The 27,010-nt window shown below is 58.7% G+C and overlaps 1 protein-coding gene across 7 annotated transcripts in view; it reads left to right on the forward strand.

Annotated features, from left to right (window-relative positions):
* Window positions 1-27,010, forward strand: part of RBFOX3 (RNA binding fox-1 homolog 3) — a 189,503-nt gene that overhangs the window by 157,273 nt on the left and 5,220 nt on the right. For 4 of the 7 annotated variants that reach the window (XM_054170633.1, XM_054170631.1, XM_054170635.1 and 1 more), the window contains 6 exons: window positions 6,754-7,228; window positions 23,182-23,433; window positions 24,271-24,408; window positions 24,883-24,936; window positions 25,459-25,551; window positions 26,699-26,759. In XM_054170633.1, the coding sequence (XP_054026608.1) occupies window positions 7,127-7,228; window positions 23,182-23,433; window positions 24,271-24,408; window positions 24,883-24,936; window positions 25,459-25,551; window positions 26,699-26,759 (700 nt within the window). In that variant the 5' untranslated portion in view covers window positions 6,754-7,126. The remainder of the gene's footprint in view (window positions 1-6,753; window positions 7,229-23,181; window positions 23,434-24,270; window positions 24,409-24,882; window positions 24,937-25,458; window positions 25,552-26,698; window positions 26,760-27,010) is intronic. The other 3 variants (XM_054170636.1, XM_054170632.1, XM_054170637.1) reach the window with 3 other exon arrangements.

Genomic DNA, 27,010 nt, shown 5'->3' on the forward strand with positions numbered 1-27,010 from the left:
CAGCACCCCCAGCCCCGCTTGGAGAGAGGCCAGGCGAGGGCTGTGCTGCCGGCAGGGCGGCGTTGTGGGCGTCTCTCCGGCGGGAGCGTGGGAGAAAGCGGAGGGGGTTTGTTTCCATGCGTGGCAGGAGCGTGGCCACGGTTGGGAGCGCTGCGGGGAGAGCCGCAGTGGCAGGCGGCAGCGGGCGGCTCGGTAATCGACACCACAACAGGCGCTGAGATGCCAGAGCAAAACGTCTTCAAATTAGCAGTAATTGCAGGCGAAATAAAGAGCATGTGGGGCGAGGGGAAGGAGGGCTCTATAAATATTATGATTTTTAAAGTTTGCCCTGGAGTCCTGGAGCCTGTTTAAACGCTAATATCCTGTCTGTGCGTTTGAGAAGCCTTATAATGAGGATTGAGTGTCTGCTTCCAGAGCCCCCCTGCCCGGTGTGTCCCCTCTGCCCATGTCACCTGTCTGCTGCTCCCAGTGTGTCCCAGCCCAAACTGCCCTGTGCTGACACTAGCAGTGCCATGCACTCCCCTGCCCTCGTCCCTGCTCAGGGATGTACTGACTCCCTCCAGGCAGCCTCAAGCATCCCATCCTGCCTCGTGCACTGGCACCCTGCGGGCTGCTGCCACAGCCGCTCACTGGTGCCAAAGGCTGGGATGCAGTGTTGCACCAGCTCGAGGGGGACGTTTTCCTGGGGATCTTCACTGAGCAGCAGAGCTGATCCTGGGGAAAGGGGAGCTCTGGAAATGCAGCATGTTGGGTCCCCAGGTCTGCAATTGCTCATTCCTTGCATCAGCCTCCATGATTCCTGCGTCAGACTCCATCCTGCGCTGGGCCCTGCCATGGCTGTGGCGCTGGCCGCACCGGAATGGTGCACCCTGACGAGTGCGGTGTGGTGCTGGCGCAGCCCAGCCAGCCCATGAGCTCAAGGTGCTCAGCAGCATCTGTTCTGCCATGGTTCTGCTGCCTGCATGTTAATTCTCATTAAATCTAGGGAGCCTAATTGGCATTTCATGTAAATATTTTGTCAAGGGAAAGGGCTTTAGGAAGGGCCACGCCGACTGCAGGTGCAAAGCCAGGCTCTCTTGCCGCTGCGGTGAGAAGCTTCTCCTTGTCCTGCCCAACCACAGGTGGAAGCTGCATCCCACTGGGGCTGCCACACGTCCCACAGTGGTCCCAGAGCTCAGATGTGACTGTTGAGAGCTACCTGTGTGCTGTCTGTTCATGGTGGGTGACAGGGGGTTACCGCCTGCCCTGCCTGTGCATCTCAGGACAGCTGCAGCCCAGCCTCTGTTTCATGGTCCCAAGGTGCTTCCCGTGTTGGCTAAAGGGCAGAGGAGGGATGGTTCAAGGGGCAGTGGGATGTGCCCAGGTGCTGGCCCAGCTGCTCTCCTGCTCTGTGTGGTGCTGGTAGCTCTGGCCAGAGTTTGAAGCATCTCCAGGCCCCTGTCCTATCTCCCACCACTGCAGGCAAGGAAATCTACAGTGAAATGATGTTTTTCCCTAGATCCCATTAAACTTTCATGTGCTCCCCTCCTGGATGCCACAGCTGCTGTCTCAGATATTCACAGTGTGGTGGTCACATTCTCCTCCTTACATGGTGAGGTCACCCCTGGGTGCTGAGATCATCACCCCTGCCTGGGATCTGTGACCTCATGGTCACTGTGGCCAGGGACAGAGGCAGAGCAGCAGCAAGGGTGCTGGGAAAGCGCAAAGTGGAGGTTTTCAGTACAAACTCTGACTTTTTTGGAGCGTTAGAGCAGGCAGGGGACCAGGAACCCCCTGAGAGCTTCTGGAGGAGGAAGGAACAGGGGAAGATGAAGTTAACAGAGTGCAGAGGAAGCTCATCCAAGGCAGATGGGTATCCTCCCCAACATCCCACTTGTGTCCCCTAGGGTCCCTGTGACCTGGCAGGGCTGCTCCATATTGACCAAATCGTATTCCAGTGCAGGTAGTTTAAACCACATCTGACTTTTGGAGATGGAGCAAGAAACCAGGAATCTATAGGTGGCTGTGGAGCTATCTCCAGAGATGGGGGAGTGCAAGGGGAATCAGGGCAGCATGTGGCACTGGAATGGTGTGAGCTGAGCCAGATGCGCTGGGAGCTGCACCATGACCAGGGCTGGTGGTCCCGGCAGCAGGAGGAAGCACTCTGTGCTGTTGCTGGCACTGGGTGCTCCAGGATAGGGCTTACAGCTGGGGGACCTCTGCCTGGCACTACTCAGCCTGCACAGGCCACATGGCCCCTTGCTCCTTGGCACCCCTTACTCTCTGGGTGAGGCATCCGCATCCCAGTAAATCCTTATGACGCTCCTGCACAGAATGGCCACAAGAGCCCCGGAGGGAGCTCGGGTAGAGGGAACAGTGACACAGCAATGGTGTGGAGATGGGCAGGGACTTCTGCAGTGGGGCAGAGCCCACTGGCACTTGCTCCCCTCACCTGTCACTACTGTCAGTCCCTTCTTGATGTTCCTGATCTGTGTCCAGTGCTGAGGCACTCCCTGCAGCCGAGCTAGTGTTGGGGGTGGGACCTTCCCTTGGCTTCTCAGCAGCTCAGATCCGACAGTGCCTTTGTCTAATTGCTTTATGTCTATGATTAACTACTAATGAGGTTTTAATTAATGAATACCATGGCTTGGGGGCATTCTGGAGTGGGTAGGAGGAAAGAACTAGATGGGTGCCCCTTTCCCTGGGTGCTGCCAGGCTGCTGGTGCTGCGCTTCTGGGCTGACCCTGTGGAATCTGGGAGCACCTGACCTCCCCAGTCCTCACTGTGGGTACCATGCTTGAGCCTGACCCACATCCTTCCTTGGCAGCTCTCCTTAGCAGCTGTGTGCTGGCTCCTGCACCTACTTTGCTCTTGCAGGAGTGTGCTGGAGGGTGCCTTGGGCATCCTGTTAAACACCAGACACTTGCAGCCACTGGGGCACCTAGCCTACCCATGGCTGTGCACTGTGTCCCCACAGCAGGTCCAGGAGCCACTGTGTTGTCTGTGTCTGCCAGGAGAAGTTGTGGGACGGTGTCGCAGTGAGGGCTGCAGTGCTGCAAACTGCCATTGCATCCGGTGGCAGGGGGGCAGGGCAGGGCTCTGGACATGCCATTGGAGCAGCCCTTGGTGGGCAGCAGGTTTGATGTGTGCTCAAGTCTTGGTGCAATGTGCATGTGCTTGGTGTCCCTTGGCACCTGGGTGCCTGGGATGTGCTTCAGCTGTGCTGCATCACCAGTCTCTACAACACTGCATGCTGAGGCAGGAGTTGAGGCAGAGACCTGGCCAGGGTGCTAAGAGCCCTTGTTTCTGTCAGGTGAAGTTTCCAAATGGCAGAAGGGAGCATGCCTCAAAGTGGAGCTGAGCGCCCAATGGCTCTGGCACCTCCCTGGCAATGGGAGGCGGCAGCAGCACTGCACTGGGGGCACCTCCCAGTGGGTCTCTTCCACCAGACCAGCTTCCCACTACACATAGCTGATAACATCTCATCCTGTGAGAGCAGCCAAAGTGTCACACTTTCCTCAGCACATTCCCTCAGCCTTCAGAGGTATGTGCCCATCAGCCTTCCTAGCACAGGCTCTGCCCTGCAGCTCCGGCGCATTGCTGGTCTTTGGACCAGTGGCCGAGGTCACTCCTGTCCTGGTGCCATGTTGTTCTCCCTCTTCCAGAAAACAAAACCAAGGAGCCCTGAAGGGTTCATTTAAAATAAATAAAAAATGAAAATAGTGCTGATTTGAAGGAAAGCCAGCCCCATCCTGTGCATGGGAGCGCATCGCCAACCCATCCCCGAAGGGCAGAGAGAAAGATGTGCTTAGAACTGCAGCCCTGTGCAACTTCTGCCTTTGATCATATATCTTACATGTGCCCTTTGCTTTCCCTCGTCTGATATTTATTAGGTTTAATTTTACTGGGACACGGCTGTAAGTGAGACAGATGGAACAGGGTCTGTGCGCCTGGTGAACACATCTTAATTAAACAGATAAATAAACTTTCATTCCAGGAGACTTCAGTTTTGGAGGGGTTCCTCTGGGGCTGCAGCTCCATGGGGCTAGGCAGCCCTGGCTGGGGCTCCTCAAGCCTGGGCATCCTGAGGTTGCTCCAACACAGCCCTGGTGCTACTACCAATGCCACCAGCTGGGGGTTGCAGTGTGGTGTTACTGCCCGGGTGGCTGGAAGCAGCAGGGTGAGAGAAATCAGCTGGTGGTGGGACTGGTACAGCCCTGCTGTGCTGGTGTCCTGTGTGGACTTCCTGCTGCTGTGGGGAAGTCTCTGCAGCCAGGCAGATGTTGGTGATGGCTGGGGAGGGAGAGAAGAGACTCAAACACTCCCAGAGCCATACCCATTTTACCCACTGCTGAGTATTTATCCTGGGGAAACACGGCCAGTTCCTGCTGCTACCAGCAGTGCTGAGGGTCTGCACCAGCAGGGCCAGGGATGGGGGATGTGCCCAGCACATCCTTCCTGGCAGAGCTGCCAGCTCGGACCTTCCCGCGACGCGGGCTGCTGGCTAAGGGCAGTGCCAGGACTCATGGCACTGCCGCCAGCCAGGAACACCTTTGAGTCACCCTGCCTGGAGCCAGGCTCTGGCGCGGGGGAGTACAGGCAGATTACCTCATCCTGGAGCTGGCTCCTGCCTCACGTGGTTTGCTTGGTTGGGCACTGCAATCCCAGAGTATCAGGCCATGCCCTTCCCTTGTCACCTCTTCCTGTGAGCAGTTCTGGAGCCAGGGTGGAGGCAGGGCCTTTGGAGGTGCCCATTGCCTTCACCAGGGTGTCCTGTGGCAGGGTGCTGTGCATATGGGTGCCTGATGGGGTCCCTCTACCCACAGGTGCCCAAATGGCAGGACATGTTATCCTCCAGCCCTCGCAAAGTTACTCGTTGTCCTGCCCAGGGTGCTGGAGCATGTAGGGGAGCGCAGCACTGGGGCCACAGGAGTCTCTGTGGGAGGGGAGCCAGGCGTGAGCAGGGAGCGTGGGGTCTGAGCACCAAGCTTTGCCAGCTCGGCTGCCCCATCAGGAGCTGTCATGGTCCCTTGGGAGCTGGAGGATGAGCAGTGTGGTGGGCCATAGAAGCTCATTGCAGCCCACAGTGGCTGGAGGATGCTGTTGCTAGTGGATGCAGCTGCCAAACCCCTTTCAGCGGTGGTGGCAACAAGAAACCCTCCCCTGACATCCCCTCCCCAGCTTGGCACCTTGAGGTCCCTTTGGAGCGTGGTTATTCCGGCAGCAGGATCCCATGGGAAGGCTGGCACCCCCTTGGCCGCAGATGCCACTTCCTCAGGATGGCTTTTCTCAGAACTGGCTGTTTCCACCAGGTTCAAATGCCCGATGGCTCTGGGCCGGCCGTGCCACATGCCGCTGCTGTTGAGTATCTGCAGCAGAAACAGGAACCGCTGTGAGTGTACCAGGACACTGCAGCATGTCGCTATGTCTGGGGATACTGTGGAAAATCCCAGCCTCCAAAGAGGGCTGGTCGTGTGCTGGAGGCTCCGGCAGAGACGGAGCAGCAGCAGCTGCTGGCACAGACCTGCCTTTGTGCATCATATTTGGCCAAGATGGAAACTGAACCGAGCCCAGGTTTCATTTCCCACATACCCAAGCACAATGCCGGACCCGCTGTCTCCTTGCCGCCCATGGCTCTGGAGTTGGGCACAATGCAGCACCGATGGTGCAGGGTGCTGGGCAGGGACCCATGTGCCAGCACTGAGCTCTGTGGCACCAGAGGGTGCTGAGAGTCATGATGGAAAGAGACGTAAGGTGGAAGAAGGAACCTGAACGAGCAGATATGTGTGCCCACACCGGCTATCCCTTGTGGGCACCGGTGCATAGACTATTGCCATGGCAGCTGTGCCAGAGGTGTGCAGTGTTGATCCATCAGGGCTGCTGGTAGCACTGGCAGGCCAGTCCAAAATGCCAAAAATCCTCTTGAGCTTTGCTGAGGGTGGCCCTCTGTCCACCACTGATGGGAGATGCTTGGGGCAGAGTGTCTCCATCACTCCAGGGAGCACGGGAAAGCCAGCACCTATGAGCAGGGACCCTTGGGTGCCAGGCTCCCTTTTGCCAATGGGTGCTGGCAGGCAGGCGGAGAGTTTACAGAGTGCCAGGAGGAGGCCCTGCCTGGGGCTCATGCCTTGGCTCATGGTGGGGCCAAGCGCTGGTGCCTGGATGTGCAGGTGGTGCTGAGGCTGTAGCCACAGCTCTTCTCACAGGGAACGCTGGTGGGCTGCCGGTTGTGGTGCGAGCCCGCGGCGTCGCAGCGTGTGGCAGCCGGGCCCACGCGTGTCATGGGGCTGCAGGTTGAGGAGGTCCGTGCCTCTCCGGGGAGGCGGGGCTGGGTCTGCTGCATGGCTCCCTGCCCAGCTCTGCCTGTCTGCCTGTGTGTCTCCCACCGAGAGCGTGGTGCGTGTGCACGTGTCCAGCTGTGTGTGCGTGGGGAGTCCCGGCGTGGCGGCAGCGGTGGTGGCGAGGCGCTGCCATCGCGGGGGCTGCGCGGCTGCAAGTGCCGGCTGCTGGGCTCGGCTTCCCGGGGCATCCGTGTTGCATCACCAAAACTCCCGGTAAGACCCTTCATCCCTTGGGAGGCAGCGCTGGGAAGGGAGACGGTTCTGCCCGCTCGGGCTCATCCTGCCTTCCTGCTTCTCCCGCGCGGCAGCGTGTGGCCGGGGGCTGCGAGGGGCTGGCCGGGCGGGGGGGAAGCCATCTGCGAGCGGCGGCGGAGGGGTTAAGTGCGGGATCAGCTGTTCTCATGTCATTACGGATTCTCTTCATTTTATACAGAGCTCTGTTTGATGTCTGAATGCACAGGGGACTCCCCCTCCTCCTCCAACTCCCACCCCTTTTATTTCGCTCCCTCGCCCTCTCTCCTTTCCTCCTCCCCTTCCTTTCTCTCTCCCCGCTCCCGCTCTGGCTCACACACACCCTTTGCAGACCGTGCGCTCAGTGCCAGTGTCTAATGGCACCGAAGTGAAGGGGCGAGCGCTGCTCCTGGGGCGCAGCCGGCCTGCCGCAGATGACCCCTCCTAACTAGCGCCGAGGGGTCGGGAGGGACGGCCGAGGAGGGGAGAGCCCGAGGGGCGAGCCGGGAAGACGAGGATAGCGGTGTGCGGAAGAGGACGGACCCGCCAGCAGCTTCAAGGCTACCTGTCGACACATGCTGTGCTCCATGGCTAACTCGGGCTGCCTCCTTGTCTCCAACTCAGGCATGCTTCCTCACTCTCTCCCCTGTCCTCCAGCCTTCCTCTACCTCCAACAGGTAAGTCACCCTCTCCGGGGGATATTTTTTTTTTCGCTTGCCGGTTCGCACGTGTTTCTGGCCGGTTCCCTCCTTGCGGAGGGTCGGAGCTTAACTGCTTCCTCCCTGGCCACGGGGCCTCTCCGGCACCAGCCCCGCGGCACCGGCGAGTTGCGTTGCAGTGGCGGCTCGTGGTCCTTGGCCGCGGTTCCTTTGGGGTTTCTCTGGTTTCTCTGCCTTGGCGGCTGGAGAGTGGCGGAGGCGCGGGCAGTGCGGCAGGCAGAGCCACCGGCAGAGCCGGCGGCGCGGGTCCAGCGCTCTCCGTGCCTCGGTGCTGCTGGCGTTCAGCGCGGGCGAGGGGCGATGGTGAATTCTCGGAGAAAGGAACGAGGCTCCTGCATGGCCTGAGCAGGGGAGAAGGGCTCTTCTGTGGGGAAAAGGGCAGGTGATGAGCTTGTGCATGCACATGCGTGTGCATGTATGCCGTGTGTGCCGTCACGCTGTGGGTGACTGCAGCCAGGCCGTGGGGTCAGATGTTATTGACAGGAAGGTGCTGCAGAGAGACCCAGGGGCAGCATGGGCTCAGGTGAGCCCTGGGACTGATCTGCCCATCGAGAGGGTGCCTGGGCTGTTGGTTTGGTCCTTAAGGTCTGGCCAGAGCATGCTGGCCCTTGGATCCCATGCTGGACCCAGTGCACTGAGTTTCTATGCTCGCTGTCCCAGGGGAAGCACAGCTCAGGAGAGGCAACGTTTTCTTCAAAAGGCTCTTTGCTGCGTCGGAAATCCCATCTCCCAGCCAGGCAAACTGCTCCATTTGTGCTTTCAGGAGTTTAAAAATTCATAGCATCCTCACCACGCTCGGCATGGCCTGCGCGGCTCTCCCGGCAGCTGAGGACAGGCGGCGCGGGTGCAACCTTCCCACCTCGTTGGAGAAGGGCCGTGAAGCATTTTGATCCCTGGGGATGTCTGTAGCCTAGGTCCAAGTAGGCTTGTGGCCAGAGCATGGCTTCACTGGTGGTGGGGACGGCAAGGCCTGGTGTCACTCCAGCCAGCACCAGCACTGGAGATGGGGCTGGCAAAGCTGGTGCTGACACTGGGTATACAAAAGCAGCGGTGGCTGTGGGGTGTGCATGGGGCTGGGGTTCATGCAGGGACTGCTGCAGAGGCCAGCCAAGAGGGTGCATGATTTATTGCACCCTTCTGCAGGCAGAGCCTGGGGAGAGTCAGAGCTGGGCTTTGGTCTCTGTCCCTGCAGCCACTGTTTGGCTGCTCAGGCATGTCTAGTGCTGAGCAGAAACTGCCCCTAAGCCCCCACCCATCCCTGGGGAGGTTTTCTGTCCCTCTGAAGGGAGCGCATGGATGCTTTGAACCAGCAGATAGTGTGGGGCCCAGAGCCTCTGTTGGGAGCAGTGGCAGTGCGGGAGATGCCTTCTCCAATCGGGATCCTCACATTCCCTGGCATCCCCTCATCTCCCGGCATCTCCTTGTCCTCAGCATCCCTCCTCTCCTGGCATGCTGTCATCCCCCAGGGTCCCCTCATTCCCTGTGATCCCTGCATCCCCTGGCCACACGCAGGGGGCTTGGCCATGCCGCTGGCCCTGCAGTGCCCTCCAGCACAGACTGGCTGCACTGCCGGCTGGCTCCTGGGGCTGCAGCTGGAGGCAGCGGAGCTGGCAGCACTGCAGGCAGGCGTGGGCTGCTGCTGGTGCCCAGCTGGGCCATGCACAAGTGGAGTTTGGGATCTCTCAGAAGAAGCAGCAGCTTTTCCCCGATGTGCAGCTCTCTGTGCCCAGCAGCTCTTGGTTCCCCCATCGCCCTGTTTGTTTTAATTTGACCGTCATGTTTAGCATCTCTTCCTCCCCACTCTCCCAGAAGCCTCCTGCTCCTTGGCAGCAGATCTGGGCTCGTGAGCCAGGAAAGAGGGTTTTATTAGGAGATTTGGACTTGGATTTTCACCCAGCTAATGAGCACGATGGAGGCCAAAATCTCTGTCCTCTTCCTGGGGCTTGTCACTTGCTGAGGCACTGCACCCAGCGCATGGGGATGGGATGTTCATGGTGGGTGTCACGATGAGGTGTCATACAGAGGGACATTGCAGGCAGCCATCACGTGGGAAAGGGACACAGAGCATTTGCTGCCACCAGGCTCCTCATACTGCCCAGCTGAGCAATGGGTCTGTCTGGTGCCTGGTGGTTTAGCTCCAAATTCGCTCTGGATTTCATATGCGCACACTGTCAGCATGCCTGTGCTAGAGGAGAGCCCAGGGAGCAGTGCTGCTTCTGCCTGTGGGTACAGGCAGAATGGAATGGGCTGCCCAGGGAGGTGGTGGAGTCACCATCATTGGAACTGTTCAGGAGGAGACTTGATAGGGTGCTTGGTTGCATGGTTTAGTTGATTAGGTGGGTTGGATGATAGGTTGGATGCGATGATCTTGAAGGTCTCTTCCAACCTGGTTTATTCTATTCTATTCTACATGTCCAACATGGAGCTCAACCTGGGCTGTTTGGCTCGACTCACCAGTGCATGGGCAGAGACACCTGAAGGGGATTAACCAGCTTTTTCAAAAGGTTTTATGATGTGGGGGCTTTGAGGGGCTTGGTTTAGACATCCTGGGTTGTAGTTGCCTGTGTGGAGTGTGTGTGTACACAGGGAGGCAGACGGCTCGGCATCAGGCCTGGGGTGGGCAAATACAGATGGATGGTGGCTGTGCTGGGTTGATGTAGGGACTTGTGCTAGCCACCAGCTTCTCCCTTGCTGGGATCCACATTGAGCTGGGATGGCCAGGGGGTCCAGGAGCTGGAAGACTGCAGGGTCTGTGTGCAGTAACTGGCCCTATCCCTTCGGGCACATGCTCTCTCAGCAGGGAAGCTTCTTGGCATTCGCTGCGCTTGTTCCTGAGGAGGCCGTTTGTGTTTTGTAGCTCCCCAGCATTTTCAACACTGCCAGTGTTTGAAGGAATGACCAAGAGATGAAGTTGTCTGCAAAACTTCAGTGCCAGGGACAATCCAGCTGCCAGCGGCTCTGGCAGTGCAGATGGCTCATTGAAGCGGCAGCGGGCACCTTGCAGCTCGCTCAGCTCAACTCCCTTGGTCCCAGCGTGTTGCAGCCATGCCGCATGCAGGAATCCACCCCTAGCCCTGCTGTGTCCCACACCAGAGTGTGTGCCCATGGCCGAGCAGCCCATGCTGTTGGAGCAGGAGGGAACACTACATCCTTCGGTGGGGCGAAAAATTATTAGAGGGTTGGAAACCTGGCTGTGAGGCCAGGCCAAGAGTGTTGGGGCTGTTCAGCTCAGAGAAGAGGAGGCTCCAGGGAGAAGTTATTGTGACCTTTCAGTTCTTAAAGGGGCCAATAAGAAAGATGGCGACAGGCTTTTTAGCAGGGTCTGTTGTGCCAGGACAAGGGATGGTGGTTTGAAACTCGAAGGGAGATCTAGGTTAGACAGAAGGAGGAAATTTCTTACACTGAGAGTGGTGAGACCCTGGCCCCGGCTGGCCAGAGAGGTGGCAGATGCCCTATCCCTGGAATCATTCCAGGTCAGGTTGGACAGGGCTCTTAGCAATCTGCTGTAGTTGATGATGTCCCTTCAGAGGGGTTGGGATAGATGACCTTTAAAGCTCCCTTCCAACTCAAAACATTCAATGATTCTATGACCTGTGCACAGAAGGAAACTTTGATAACTTCATTTCATTACCAGTGGAATCAGTTGCTGCTGAAGTGTCTCCAGTGTAATTATGAATGAGTAGCTAATTGTTCCAGGACAAGGTGTGGTGTTGACCCAGAACGGACCCCAGCTCTGAGGCACAGACCCTAGCACACGTGGTGACGTTTGTGTGGGGCTGAACACAAGTTCAGGTTGATGTACAGGTGACTGAAACCCACTACAGGACTTCTCCCAAGGCCATTCACCAGGGATATCCCCAGTGCCCACACTGCACCACGCTGCCCAGCCTACGGCACAGGAGACTCGGGGAAGCAGCGCCCGGCCTGCTGGGAAACATCCTCTGCAAAGGCTGCTTGGAAAATTCCTTTCCAAAAGGGCTGCTGCCAAGTTTAGCAGATTATATTTTTAGGGAGCAAGTCTATTCTGAGCAATATTGTAGCGTGTTGCAGCAGCGGGTTCCTTTCAAACCTGCTTGCTCGCCATGCTTGCTCATCGCATGGATGCGAGACCCGGCGTGGACCCCGGCACGGACCTGGCAGCTCCTGGCTCCCGCACTGCAGCGGTGAGGACAGGCTTTAAAGCCACCAAAACCCACATATTTTCCTTTCTTTTAATATATTGAAAACACTGACATTAATTTTAGCTTTGCAAAGCTGGTTTTCCCACAATAGCTGTAATTTAGGCCTACACTGCCTGGCGATGCTCTTTTTATAGGTATATTCCTATTTTAGTAATGTAGTGATGGGTGAATGAGTAGATGAAATTAGATTTAGTATCTATCATTTTTAAAGGCTTACAGGCAGGCGGTGGAGGGCTATGGCTTAACAAAGAGAGGCTAATGAGGAGAGCAGGCGCAGGCTGCCCACGCCGCTCCCACTGCCTCTGCCCCTGCCTTCCCCCAGCTCTTGCTCAAGGCCCAGAGTGAAATCAGAAAGTGCATCTGAAACCAGATTTTCCAGCACTGGCCCAAGGCTAGGACTGTTCTGGGGCTGGCAGCTAGGGCTGAGCAGAGTGCTGGGTGTTAGGGCTAAGTTTCACCAGGGATTTGCAGAGTCACGCTGGGGACTTGGCTCCCTGGCTGTTCTCCCCATAGAACGAGTGCTGCCACCAGCTCAGGTCCTGCTGCTGGCCCTGGACAGGACTCTGCATGCTGGGTGCATTGCATCTGTCACCATGGAGGGACTTTGGCTGCAGGGCTGTGCCAGCTCCCATCTGGTGTGGCTCTGTGGGCAGCAGGAGCAATGCTGCCCCATTCCCAGGACTTGCCTTTGTGAAATGATGAGGTTTAGTGGTGGAGTTGGAGCAGCTCCTCCAGAAAGGGCATTGGTGCTTTGGTGCTAATACTGGCAAGCAAGGCACAGCAGACAGGCATGAAGCTGGGAAAAACACTGGCATCAGGGAATGCTGGGGAGGTTGCCTTGGCACAGGAAGGAACTGTACATCTAAGGGAGGATATGAGTCTTCTCAATGATGGCACATCCAGGCTGGGTCAGTGGGGCAAAAGAGGCTCCAAGCCTGGGAAAGCTGTGACTTCAGCATTCTTGTCAGCCCAGCCTCATCCAGCTGGGCAGTGGGGTGGAGGGGTTGGGATTCAGCCTGAGCAGAGCCCAGCAGGTAGCCCAGCAAGAACCTGTGGGTGCAGAGCCTACACTGGGCATATGCTCCCCTGGTTCAGAGCACATACAGGCACCCTGGTGGTTTCAAGGCAGGGTTTCAAGGCAGTTCCTGCACATCCCTGTTTGTGCCAGCACACACAGCATGCTGAGGCTGCTCCCTGCAGCAGCAGCAATTGGCTGCTGAGCCCCATTTTGCCCGTGTGAGTCCCAGTATGAATCCTGTTGTCAGCCCAGCAGTTGACAGAGGCCCCTACAGTCCTCACCATGCCAGGTGGAATGCTACTGCTGTTGAGCAAGGTTGGAACTCCAAGATGCGCACAGGGTTTTGCACCTCTGCTGCCTGCAGGCAAGAGTGGCTGTACTGCAGACAGCCCTCACAGAGCTTTAGCCTGTGCCATCTTCCTTAGCGTTCATCTTTGCAGTGAGGGCCACAGTGACACTGCTGGTACTACACTGGGCTGGCAGTTTGAGGAGCAGCCCCCTCCCACATGAGCTCAATGGGCTGCAGGGCAGGGAGGCACCAGCCTGGCTAGGGAGGGACAAAAGGGTCCCAGTGGGTGACAGAGTTTGTGGTGGCTGCTGCAGGATGGGCATCCCGTGGTGCTGCAGAGGAGCAGGCATGGTTCCCAAATCCCTACAAGCCCTCCTCTCCCCAGCTGCTATCCTCCTGCTGGGTTCTTGCTTTGCCTTCCTGACACCAGTCCAGCCAGCTCCAGCAGTGGGCTGCTCCAGTGCTCCCCAGGGGCAGGGCCCCCTCCCCAGCAGCCTTTGCATCCCAGCTGTGCTGCATGGATCTCACACGTGGGGGTTGCAGAGCATCAGCAGGATCTGTGTTAGCAGCACTGCTGAGATGGGAGCAGTAACCTCTTAACCAGAGTGAGATGAGCACTGGAAGCAGATCCAAGCAGAGGGGGCAGTTTGTGGGGACAGGAGTAATGCTTGGGCAATCCTCAGCTCCATGCTGGTGCTGCCAGGGTTCGGCTGTGTGGGACCAGCCAGTGCTGCTGGAGAAGGCAGAACGCTTGGGGGCCCTGTCAAAGAGCCGTTTGTCCCCCACTCGCCAGGATCTCAGCCATTCCCCCTCCATCACAGAGCCAGAGGGTTGCTGCACCCCAGTCTTAGGAGGGCTTCTGCCAACGTGAAATGGGGGCTGGGGGCTGGACTGCGTCTGCAGAGCCCGCGTGGCCCTGTGCTGGCTGGGTCCGGGTGGCCAGCGCCCGGGCGCGGTGGTTGGTGCATGCCCGCAGAACTGTGCTGGGGCTCGCTGCAGGGCGTAGCAGTGGTGACAGCCTCGCAGCGATCCTGCGGTGGGGAGGACGCGGCAGGTCTGGCTGCTCCCGCTCCCCCTCGCCGGAGCGCCGGGCTCACAACACTTTGTCATGATTTTCCCCTCGTCTCCGAGCAGCGATCCCTCCCGGCTCGCATTACCCGAGTAGAAAATGACACATAAGCTGACATGATTGCGCGGCTCCCAGCGCCCCGCCGCAGCTCCTCACCGGCGGCGCGGAGGAGGCTGGCAGGGCTGGTGCCACACTGCCTGGACCCTGCTCCTCACCCTGGGCACCCCTCTGCCGTCATGTCCCACTCCAGCCGAACTGCAACGGAGCCAGGGAGAGGAGGGGACTGGAGGTGCCGAGGCAGCACGTCGATGAAACAGTATCAGTGTTGTGTCCCGTACTGCCCTGGTTGCTTGTCTCCCTCTGTGCCCAACACCGTGCCAGGGACCATGCTACAGCCCCACAGCCTCCTGCGGCTCTCTGCAGGCTTGGAGACCCCCAGCAGTGCCTGGCCACCCTGCTCTCCGGTGGCTCCATTCAGTGGCTTTGAAGCTCGCATAAGACGGGTGTTTACCTGCAGATCTCTGTGCTGCTGCCCAGGGTGGCCTGGGACATGGCTGGGGAAGTGCTGCACTGGTGGTGCCAGAGCTTGAGTCTTGGGGTCCGTGCTGGCTGCTTTCCTGCTCCTGCTGCCAAGCAAGACACGGGGGTACAGGGTGTGCAGCCAGCTCGGCCACCAGCAGCTGGGCCAGTTGGGGTGTTTGGGCAAGAGCTGCTCAGGATGGGAAGCAGGGGAAGGACAACAAAGGTTCTGCTCCAGTACTGGAGTCAGAAAGTCTGAGGTGATCTCTGGCTCCATGAGGGGATCCCCCAGGGTAGCAGCAGCAGGGCTCAGAGGAGCCCTGGCACTAGCTGCAGAGGGGAGCAGTCTCCAGCCTGGGGAGGATCCCCCATTCCTCCACCTTGCCTGCACCCACCGAGCATCTCCCCACATGGTGCCGGCCACAGCCTTCAAACAGCTCTTGTATAAATTCAAAAATGGGGAGAGCAGAGCAAGAGCAGGCGACAGTGGCAGCTTATTTGTGATCTGCATTGTGTGGGGAGCTCTTAATTAGAGCTAATTAGACTAATTAACTTGCAAATGAGAAACTCGTCTTTTTCTCTTTTTCTTTCACAAGAAAAAAAAAAAAAAAGACGAACAACAAGATAAATATTGAGGCTAATTACTTTGTACCTGCTGCAGAGCTCTTTCCCCCCTCCCCCCCACCCAGCGTGCCTGGCTGATGCGGTGTGCTATGGTGTGCCAGGCCTATCCACATCCTGGTGTCCTTGCAGTGACTGTCCTTACTCAGGGCTGGCCCCACCATAGGGCACAGCTGCTGATGTCTTAGCATTTCCTAGTGATGGAGAAGGGACCACTCACCATCCTCTATGCACCCTTGTGTCCTGGTGCCAGTCAAAGACGTCCAGGAACTGACAGGACCAGTGGCAGGATTTGGCAGCCAGCACTGGGCCTTAGTCACCAAGTCCTGGCGATGGTCAGTGCCACAGAGGGCATGGCACCAGCGTCATCCTGCCCAACACCCTGCCCAGCAAACTCATCCCACCTTAGAACCGAAGTGTGAGGGTCTCCTCCATGGCACCAGCATCATCCTGCCCAACACCCTGCCCAGCAAACTCATCCCACCTTAGAACCGAAGTGTGAGGGTCCCCTCCAAGGCACCACATGGTCCCGGCTGTTTTCCAGCTCTTCCCTTGTGGCATCTCTGGTTTCCCCTTCACTCTGCCACCACAACACCCTGGGGGCTTTGTTAGCACAACTCAGTTCAAATGTCTGATTAGTCTTTAGGAGATCGAGGGGTCAATTTTCCACAGCTCCTTCCTCTCCATTTAACTAATTTAACTGCGCGATTGTTACAAATTTCATTTTATTATAGCCCTGCTTCTCAGTCCAATTGAATTACCAAAATCTCATTTTCTCAGAAGTGCTGAATATGTAATTAGAGGGAAAAATTATGCTCCTGACTGCCTATGAGAGAGGGCTGTGTGAGGGAGCCTGTCCGGGCACACAGGCGAGCTGGCGGTTCTCCAGGTGCCCTGCGCTGGTCAGGGTGAGGCTGCGCATGAGTGAGTGCCACGTGTGGCAGTGCCACAGGCCCCCCAGTGCAGTAACAGTGTGACAGGGATGGGAGCCATGAGTGGGCTCCTGCATGCAAAGGACTTTGCAGGAGTGGGGCCAGCGTCCAGCCAGTGCTGACTGAGCTCCTTAGGGACCTCCAAGCTGCGGGATGGTGGCTGGAGCTGTTGCGGTTCTCCTGGTGGCACGGGATGCTGATGGTTGTGGCCATTCATCCTGCTGCTTGTCGTGTCTTTAGGTGTCTGAATTCAGCTGGGCTGGACTCTGGTGTCAGTAGATTAGGAAGTACTCTGGATGATGGGGAACCAATAGGAGGATTGCTGGTCCTGGGCAGGAGCAATGTCTTGGTAGGAGGCAGGAGCAGCCAGGGAAGCAGGTGCAGCATTGTGCCTGAGCTTGTTTTGCCAAACCCAGGGCAGGGCTAGGAGCTGTTAGCCCCAACAGCTCTGCTTTTGGGCACTCAAAATGGGCCAGGCACCCTGGCCTCTGCAATCCTCCCCACACCCACAGTGGGACACTCTCAAGGGCCTGGGAGGGCCCATTGCCCTTTGGGCATGTTCTTCCACCAGGGAAGATGCCTTCTTCTCTCCAGGCCCTACCTATGTCTGCCTGGGCTGTGGCGGCCACTCTTGTGTTCTGGAACACCTTTGGGTGTCTTGACCCCTCCAGAGCTCCTTTCTCCCTATTCCTTTGGGCGCAGTGGAGACCAAGCACCCTACAATTTCTCTCCAGATACCCCAGCTGCTGCCAGTGACGGGGACAGCAACTGCCCCCACAACAGCTGGCAGCAGCAGATGGGACAGACTCTAGTGTGGCTTGGTCACTGTGGTGCAGAGCTGTGCAGTGCCCGGGCACTGGTATCCAATGCTCTGGTGTGCAGGATTCAGGAGCAGGTAGCTCAGGCAGCTGCTGCTGAGGGCTTAGGTCCTCTCCAGCCCATCCCTGGACTCTGTAGGCAAACTTCTGCTTTACATGTTTGCATGTCCCATACCCTTTGGTGGCCACTGGGGACCGAGTGTCTGGGAGTCCCGGCCAGCGCTGCATACACCAGGTCTGTGCTGATGTGCCGTTAAGAAGAGCTAAGCCAAGGGGTCAGCCTGGCTGCTGCCCTCCAGCAGCATCTGCTGGGAGCTGCTGTGGGTGAGCCCCGGTGATGCCAGGCTCTGCTCGGGAGGGAGGAGAGTGCTGTGTGTCCCTGGAGCTGCAGTTCTGCTGCCTGCTGCAGGCCTGATCCTGGTACATCTCTGGTGGTGCTATAGAGGAGTTCGTGCCCAGCGCAGCGGCACAGGTACCTGTGAGGCTGGGAGATATCAGCCACACACATGCAGGGGGTGGCCAGGAGCACCCCCCCAAGCACCCCCGCCTCGCCTCGGTTACACAACATTATCATTTCATAATACCCTGAAATATACATGAAGTTGGCTGAATGCAGATGAAATTGCACCATTTACTTCATGAATATTTCATGCAGCCTCAGCTCCGAAGTTTCCGGCTAGCAAAGCCAAGAGCCAGGTCTGGACCCTGCTCCCCTCTGACCTGCAGAGGTGGTGGCAGAGATGCAGGGCAGGGCTGTGCCTGACTCCTGGGCTGGCATCTCATCCCCCATCCTGCTGGGTATTGCACAGCTGCTGCATCCTTCCTCTCTGGATTTCTCTGGGCAGTGGGGAAACAGAGTCTGGCCCTGGTTTTGCCCTGGCCACTGTCATGCCCTGGCAGCCTCAGGCAGCTGGGCTCTGGCAGCTGGGCCAGGATCTGGCCACACTTCCCTGTGGCAGCAAGGGGTAGTTCTCTTCTTGCAAGGGTCTCACAGAGGTGGTGAGGCAGTGGGTGGCAGCCCAGAAAAATGGTCTTTTTCCCATGCCAGCAGGCTGCCCTGCCTTTCCCCCTCCCCCCCCTTCCTCCACCTCCTCTCACCCCTCAGGTCCTGCCTGTTTTCCCAGTCCTGCTGCTCTTGCAGAGCTTCCCACCCGAGCATCCCTAGCAGATGCCATTAGTGGGCTCTTCCCCGCTCTCTGCCTCCCTGTTAATGAAGATATTAAACACAGAGGCTGCTACCTCCGGCCTCCGCAGCTCCTCACCTCCTTTTGCAGCTCCTTCCCCGGGGGTCATTCTGTGGTTGTCATCCCCCCCCAGCTCTCCATGGGGCCATGATGATCCTGTTGTGGGGAAGAGAAGAGAAGCCACCTGCCATCATCCTCCCTGGGCTTGTCTCTCCTGGGGTCAGGGATGTCCCCATGGTGAGCATCCCAAGCCTGCTGCCCTTCTGCAGCCTGGGGCTCTGTGGCTGGTGCCTGCTCAGGGCTGGGCACGCTGCTTTGTATGGATGGCGCCGCATTTTGGGTAATGAAATATTCACAGGTCAGTGATTCCTTGAGAAATGACGGGGATCAGTCAATTCCTTTTCAGGGAGTAATTTTCTTCCCCTTCACGGCCTCTGTTTCATGTTGACAGTCATTAGCATGAGCGAGCGGCTGGATCGAAGCAGGGACGTTGTGGCTGTCACACAGATGAGCTGCATTGGGCATGGCCACAGGGCTGCGTGGCCCCTGGGAGCCTGGGGGGCACGTGGGGCCGTGTGAGAGCCCTGAGGCCTCTGGTAGGGCATCTGCTGAGGCCAGTGCTGCCACCTGGCACAGCAGAGCACTGCTGCACCACCCTGCTTTGATCAGTGGGCATGAGGGCAGACACTCCCATCAGCTTCCCTGTGGGCTCCCCATCAGTCCCCAGCATCAGGTCATGCTGGTGGGCATGGTGGGTCCTGCTGCAGCAGTGCACTGCAGACCTGTCACAGTAGTGAGCAACTGCCCTTGGCACAGATGGGTTTGGGTGCCCAGCGGAGCTGCTCAACGCCCTCCTCCGTGTCCAGTCCTGACCTCAGGCTGTCTAGCAAGCAGGAGTCAGCCTGGGTCAGAGTAAGGCACTTGCTGCCTGCACTGCCTGCAGGCTGCACTGCCCACTGAGGCTTTGCGGTTTGGAGAAACATCTCGGTGGCCTCCTTCAATGCTGTGGTAGAGTTGGGACCCTAGGCCCTCACTGCACTCCTCAGTGGGTGACTGGTTCACAGTGGAAGAAGTGAGACAGCCACAGCCATGGGAGACCGGAGCTAGATCTGCCTGCAGATCCCTGCTGTCTTTGGTTCCTAGGCACCCATGGCTGCAAGTTCCTCAGTGTATTCTGCTCTTGGGGATCTCTTCTCACTGGCAGTGGGGAGGTGCATGTGGATGGCACTGTGCCCCTTCCCAAGCTGCTCCAGGGCTCAACATGCTGGCTTCTAGCCAGGCTGCATATGTGTGTTAGTGCTGGCCTGAGCACAGCACACAGGAAGAGGACATCCACAGGCAGAGCTAGCTGAGTTGGGGGTGTCCCCAACTGAAGAAAATGAGGCTCGGGGAAGACCTCCTCACTCTGTACAACTACCTGAAAGGAGGTTGTAGTGAAGTGGGTGTTGGTCTCTTCTTTCAAGATACAAACAATGGGACAAGAGGAATTGGCCTCAAGTTGTGCCAGTGGAGGTTTAGGTTGGACATTAGGAAATATTTCTTCTTGCAAAGCCCCAAAACAGGATGCCCACGGGAGTGGTAGAGTCACCATTCCTGGAGGGATTGAAAAGCCATGTAGATTTGGAGCTGAGGGATGTGGTTTTATGGGGACCTGGTAGTGCTGGTTGAACTTGGTGATCTGAAAGATCTTCAAACTAAACCATTCTATGAGCCTATGAGATTAGATGAGACAGCCAGGCTGAGGTGGTGGATGGAGGAGGCTCTGGGCATGTTTGTAGTGGCCACGGGTGAGGGGCTGCTCCCCAGGATAGGCTACTGCATGGTTGGAACTCATGGCCACATGTGCAAACCAAGGCTCTAGCTGAGCATGTCATGGCTCCCTGGCTGAACGGGCCTTGCAGGGACACCATGGGGCGTTCACACTGCCCATCCACAGCTGGAGGCAGGTGGTAGCAGGTGACAGTTGTTCAGAAGCAGCCTTTGCACCGTGCTGGCTGGCTGCCCGTTATGGGCGAGGTGCGGCGACATCATCGCTGGGGCCAGCGGTGCCTGTGGTTAGCGCAGGCGCTCTGAGCTCAGCTGGGTGCTCCGACCGACCACGTCCTCTGCGCTCAGGGGGACTCCTGGTGGGTTGGTGCCTTAAAAAACAGGAGCAAATGTTAAAAATGGCGTCGTCAGCCCCGAGCTGACAGGCACAATCACCAAAGTGCGGTGTCGGCAGGAACCGGCCCCACGCGCTAAATGACTTGAAAGGAAATGGCCTGGATTGTGCTGAGGAGGCAGAGTGTGGTGGGGAGAAAGCAAGTGGAGCAAACAAAAAAAAACCCCTTCATTAATTAAAGAAACTCGTTAATGAGGGACATTTAATCAGCAAAAGATGGTATCTACTCCCGCCTGCTGCGGCAGCTACTGCTGCACTGGGCTGGTGATGTGAGGTTGTGCCGTGGGCCGGGCAGGGGACTTCAGGGTCCTGTCAGCTCGGCCCTCTGGGGCTGAGCTTAGGGTGCAGCGTCTTACATCTGGCTGGATGAAGCCACTCTCAGGGGGCTTCCTTGCCGCTGGGGGTGCCAGGTTCCGAGGCTTGTTGGCGTGGTGCTGTGCCAAGGAGGCCAGCAGCAGTGGGATGCCCACCAGCACACAGGATGCAGCAGCATCTGCTGTGCTTCCTGGAGCTGCTTCCCCTCTTGGTGGTGAAGGCCTCAGCTCCCCAGCCCAGTCCTTTTGCTGCCATCCCTGGGGCCATGGTGTTTTGTCACAGGGTTGTGCCACATCCCTGCTGACATCCTGTTCAGGCAGATGTGCAGCACAGGTGGTGGGGTGCTGCTTTTGTCCCTCATGCTGTGTTAGATACCATTGGCTTTGCTCTGCACTCAGGCTCGTGTACCGCACTCATCTGCTATCAGAGTTTCTTTCAATGTAAATGCAGAAAGCTGCCCCATAGACTGCCATATGGGGGCATCCCCAACGCCCCTGGGGCTTATGTACAATGCAGGAGCACAGGACCCCTCTCAGAGCCCCCTGGCCTTGCATCTGTGAGCTCCCTGCAGGCTGGACACCCTGAGCTGGGAGCATACAGGTGCAGGTTGGTGCCATCTGGCTGCCTCCTCTAGGGTACAGAGGTGGGTCCCTAGGACTTCCCAGGCACTGGCACAGGGAAAGACCCAAGGAAAGACCTACTCAAGGTGCAGGCTTAAGAGCTGCCATGGGTCCAGGACCCCACTAACCCTCCTGGGTGAAGCAGAGGGTCCCATCACTGCCCAGGGTGCCCAGCTGCGTGGCAGGCAGCCTGGAGCAGCTGGTGAGGGAGGATGCAGGGAGCACTGTTTCACCGTGACATCAACAGGCATCACACAACCAAACCTGCCGCCATCCCCCTCTCCACAGGGTTCCTGCTCCCAGCAGACCCCCACCACCCAGCTGAGTGGCCCTGTCCCACCCAGAGATGGATGGCCAGCACTTGCAGGAGGTGCTGGGAGCTGTCGATCAGCAGCCCCAGCGATGGCGAGTGGCAAAATGGGGGAACCTAATGGTCCCTGAATGAAATAATGCCTGGGCTGACAAGCACTGCGACAGCCCTAATTAATAACAGATATGGACCTGGCTGTCGGGATGGGCTGGCAAGGAGCCAGTAGGTCCTAAAGCCTGTGCAGGTGGGGACAGTGCCTGCCCCAGCACCTATCTGCCCGCTGGTTTTTCCTGTGTGGGCAGCAATGTCCTTCCTTGCTGTGGAGGCTGATCCTGGCTGCGGTGATAGCAAGGACAAGTGTCCAGTGTGGAGCATGTGGGAATGCTGCAGGCTGCTCCTGCTGCTGGCTTCTGCATGCAGGCCAGGAGGGTTGGGCACTGGGCATCAGAGATGCAGGCAGGGAGGGTCAGGATGTGAGCACCAGGAATGCAGAGAGGATTGGGCACTGAGAGCATGACCTATGTGATTTAGCTCCTGCCCTCTCCCCGTCACAGGCTCTGGGACCAGGGTGAGTGCGGGAATGGAACCCCTCCGGTCTGTGAAGTAGGGTTTGGCCCAGCTGCCCAGCTCAGGGGCTGCCCCAGGGATGGGGCTCCGCCGTCCTGCAGCACCGGCAGCCCTGGCAGGTGCATCTGGCTGGCGCGTCCCCGAGCAGCTGAGTCAGCAGGCGGAGGCGCTGGCGAGGCTGCCGATGACTTGCAGATCTGAAGCAGGATTTCTCACGCTGGGCTTGCATGTGGTCCCCACCGTGCCCCTGGCGCTGGCTCTGCTGCCTCCCTCGCAGGCCCGATGGTTCTGGCAGCGTGGTCCCCACCACCACCCCGTGGCTGCACCCTGCTGTCCCTCTGAACTGTAAATCGGCCGCACACACAATTAAGGAGCTTGTCTCCAGGGGCTGAGCCTCATGGGCAAGAGGCAGCTGCTGCAGGCTGTAAAGCATCTGAGGGGCTGCCAGTGCTGCCCCACGCGCTGGCTCAGGCACTCATTGCCAGCGGGGGCTGCTGCTGTGTGCCACAGTGGGCATCTGTGTGCAGCAGAGAGTGGGCACACGCCTGTGCCAGGTGGAAGAGCCCAGGGTGCACGCAGGAGGATGGAGGGTGGGTGTGCAAGAGAGGCACAGGCTGGCAGCCCCATGTTCCTGCAGCCCCACAGTGCCCCCCAGCCGCATGCCACCCCTGTGGCAGGCAGTGGGCAGCCCTTAGCCCTGTGGCATGGGTGTAGCTCACCCCATTTGACCAGGGCGGCCAGGCTGGCTGCGTTAGAGCAAAGGGCCTAATCAAATATTTAGCAGTTAATTGATCTCTGATGTTTGCCAAGGGGCCATCGATATCTCTTGCTGGCTGTCCCTCCCTACCCTGCTCCCCTTCACTGCCACCACTGTCTCTGGGACATGGGTTTGCTGCCAGCAGGCACCGATGCTCTGCAGCCCCTCCCAGAGCAATGTTGCTGGTCTGGCTTTACTTTGCCCCACTTTGGGCTCCAATCTGAGGGCTACCCTGGTTTCCTTACCTGAGGAGAGGGCAATGTGCAACTCTGATAGTAAGGGGAGTCTCCATCCTGCTGCCCAATCTCCAGTGCACTGGGCAGCCAGGGTCCAGGATGAGGGCTTGGATGCAGGTGCTGTGGCCTGAGAGCTGCCGCAGCACAGAGACAGCCCAGAGTTTGGGGGCAGTGACACACCAAAGGCTGGGACACGGTGAGGGTGGGGGCCCTGGGGCTGGCTGTGAGGACCAGGAACCTTCCCTGGGTCGGGTCACAGCCTAGCACCCCAAGGACATTCGTGGGTAAGGGGGATGGTGCCACTGTCTCGGCAGGGTAACCAGGACGCTACGGCTCCGCCGGACGCGATGGCTCAGCCCTACCCCCCGGCCCAGTACCCCCCGCCCCCCCAGAACGGGATCCCCGCAGAGTACGCACCGCCACACCCACACCCCACGCAGGACTACTCGGGGCAAAGCACAGTACCAGAGCACGCCATGACCCTCTACACACCAGCACAGAGCCACGCCGAGCAGCCGGGCACCGACGCCAGCACACAGTCCATAGCAGGGACACAGACGGTACCAGTAAGGAAGTGAGCTCTGGGGGGGATGTTGGCGTCCGAGGGCAGTGCTGGAGCTGCCAGGACGGTACCAGGGCAGCAGCGCTTGCCTGGACACTGCCCCTTGGGGTGTCAGACTGGGTACCCCCTCCGCAGGCCCCCCCCCCCCCCCCCTTGTAGCCCCCACCCCTCGTTCATTTCTAATCACTTGTAATCTACCTGCTTGGCTGCCTTCCCACCAGATAGCTTCAATTACGGGCTTGTAATGCAGCGCTGGGAAAACGCTGAGCCCAGCACTTCCCAGCCAGGCTGCAGCAGCCCCACGTGCGAGGTCTGCCACCCCCCACCCTGAGCACACCTGTGTGCCAGGTCGTGGCCCACGGGCACCGTGCCACTGGGCTGGCAGGAGGGATAGAGGCTAGTGCGAGGCCATGAGATGCTGGCTGGCTCTCTGCAATGGGTCACGCCCTGCCCTCTCCTAGGCCTCCCCCTCCATGAGGTGTGCTCTTTGTGCCCCCACAATTCTCAACCCCTCCAGTCCCTGGCACTACTGATGGGGTGAGTGATGCCCTGATCCTGCTGTGTGCGCTGGCTGAGGCAGGGAGGTGCATCCAGGGCTGGTGGCTGTGTGGTCCCCAACTCCCCACAGGCAGTCATCCCCTCCAGCATCCCTTCAACTCACAGGGCTTTTGGGATACCCATGGGGTGCTGCCTGGAGCTTGGGGACTGTAGAGTCCAGGATGTCCTTGGGGGTGGGCAGGGCCAAGCACAGGGGAGGAGGATAGTCCCCATGCCTTGACCCTTTGTGGGGGACACAGGGCTGGCAAGACAGGGGCCTGATGGCCAGTGGTGCTTCCCACAGCAGACAGACGAGGCGGCACAGACAGACAGCCAGCAGCTACACTCCTCAGACAACACAGACAAGCAGCAGCCCAAGAGGTTACATGTCTCCAACATCCCCTTCCGATTCCGGGACCCCGACCTGCGGCAAATGTTTGGGGTGAGTCTGGCCCCATCTGACCACCACCATCCTCTGCTCTGCACTTGAGTGCTACCCCTGTGGCACTGCACAGCACTGTCCCATGCTCAGTGCCCATTCTGACTAGCCCATGGTGTGGCCAGGCATCTCCATGCTGCTGCTGGCCAGAAGCAATGGTTTGCAGGATTTATGCCCTGGTTAATAGCCAGGCTGTCAGACCAAGGCTGGGAGTGATAGAGAGTCCTTGTTCTCATACCCCTTGTCCTCTCCACAGCACTTACTAGGATTCAAAGCAGTGCAGGCTAATGAGATTTTGGGTGATACTCCTCAAGTCTTCAAGACACAGGAGGGATGAGGCCTCTCCCCAGCATGGCACTGAGGGTCCCCTGGTCTACCCTCCAAGGCAGCCCCTTGCCCATCCCAGACACAGATCCCTGTGCCAGCAGCCCTGGCTGTGTGCTATGGGCACTCACCTTCTGCTCTCTCTGCTTGCAGCAATTCGGGAAGATCCTGGATGTGGAGATCATTTTCAACGAGCGGGGCTCCAAGGTGGGTGCTACCTGTGACCCGCGTGGTACAGTGAGCCCTGGAGAGGGGGCCAAGCAGAGCTTCAGTATCCAACAGCTCCTCTGCTCACTTTCCCCTCTTCTGCCCCACGGGACCAAGGCATGGGGGGAGTCCATCTGGAACAGCCCCATCCCACTGCCCTGCACCAGTTTGGGGAGGCCATGCAGGGTCCCTGCACCCCAAACACTGGAGCAGGGGGCAGGCTTACTCTGCCCACTCTGCACAGGCAGCTTGTGTCCCTTTGTGTGTGGATGTCTCTGTTGTATCTTCCCTGCTTTCTGTGCCCTTTCCCAGACTCTTCTCCCAGCTCATGGGCGATGCTGGGGCCTCAGCCAGGGCCCCCAGACCCAGCGGGGGCCCCAGCCTGGCCTCTCCATCTCTGCACTGCGGCAACCTCATCTCCTGCGCCAGCTCTCCTGATTCACCCCCTCTCTCTCTCTGTCCCCGCACCCTCTCTCTGTCTCTCTCTGTCTCTTTCTTTCTCCTTTTCTCCTCTGCTCACAGGGTTTTGGGTTTGTAACTTTTGAAACTAGCACAGATGCCGACCGGGCACGGGAGAAGCTGAATGGCACCATCGTAGAGGGCCGGAAGATTGAGGTGCTCAGATAAGTGTGCTAGTGCCATGCTGCGTGTGCGTGCGTGCCCTCCACCCTGCCCGGGGACCCTCCCCTGACAGGGGCTGCAGGCAGGGCTGAGCTGAGCTGCCCAGGAGCTGTGAGCTCTTTGGAGCAGCCCCAGGTCCAGCCCCAGTCCCGCGTGCCCCAGGGGAGGCTGCCCGGCGTGTGCATGCATCCGTGAGCGTGGCACAGGAGCATGTGTGCCCGCTGCCGGGAAGGTCACCGCTTGGCACAGGGAGCATCCGGCTCAAATCAGCCTCCTGTGTGCAGGGAGAGCTGGGCACCGGCTCGGGCTCTGTCTGCATTTTGCCAGTTACAGGGGGGGTTCTGGCAGGCCCCCACTGCCTGCAGCCCCTGTGCCCAAGCTCTGCAGCGAGGAGAGAGGCTTGCTGCTCCCCATGCTGTCCCCATCTCCTTTGTGCCCAAGAGGGAAGGATACCACGCAAGGCTCCCATGCCCGCTGTGCAGGCAGCTGCTGTGCTGCCCAGCCCACAAGGCTTTTATTGCCTCAAGCCAGGCAGAGGGATCAGGTTCTGCCCATTTGTTGGCAGCACCTTGCTGATTGCTGGCAGGTGGTGGGAAGGAGGGAAGCACGTGGCTGAGGGAGCAGGACACAAAGGTCCCCAGCCTGCTGAGTGCAGGGAAGGGCAGCCTGGTAGGGCACAGTGATGCCCCATGGACAGGCACTGCCTGTCAAAAGAACACAGTCTGACACAGCTGGGCAGGAGCTTGTGGGCACTTGCAGTAGACCCAAGCTCTTGCTGCAAGAGTGTCCTTCCTGCAAGCTGGATCAGGCATGGGGTGGGGATGAGAGGCCTGCTGCAGCAGGACATCAGAGATCAATCTGAGCATGGCACCACAGTGGTCAGGGCATCAGCCACCAGCCTGAGCAATGCTTGTCACTGGGGCTAGGAAGCATGGGCTGGTGGGGGTACAGGCAGGATGGCATCACAGTGGGGCAGCTGTGGGCAGAGACTCATCCCACATCTCCCCACCCATCTAGCATCCCTTGCTCCAGCATCTGAAGCAGCAGTGACACATGCCAAGTACAGCCAAGCAGCCCTTGGCTGCAGCCTCACCAGCTCTGCTGCCTGCAGACACTGAGCTCCTGTGCCCTCTATTCACAGGTGAACAATGCCACAGCCCGGGTCATGACGAACAAGAAGGCTGCCAACCCCTACACCAATGGTAAGGGCCAGCACAAGAGCCAGAGCTGCAGTGGGCAGGGGCATCGCTGGGCAGACTCACTGCAGCTGAGCTTCTGCAGCCAATGCCCTCCACACCCTTGGGCAGATGGGAGAGCAGCCACTCCCTGCCCAATGTGGGGTTGGAAGCCCCCCAGGCACCTCACACCCTGCAGCTTCTCAGGCTCATCCAGGGGGTGTGGGGAGTGCCATGGAGAGAGTGCCCCCAGCCTAACCTACTCTACCTGCCCACAG

Source organism: Dryobates pubescens, chromosome 20 (genome assembly GCF_014839835.1).
Source record: "Dryobates pubescens isolate bDryPub1 chromosome 20, bDryPub1.pri, whole genome shotgun sequence".
Taxonomy (NCBI): Eukaryota; Metazoa; Chordata; class Aves; order Piciformes; family Picidae; genus Dryobates; species Dryobates pubescens.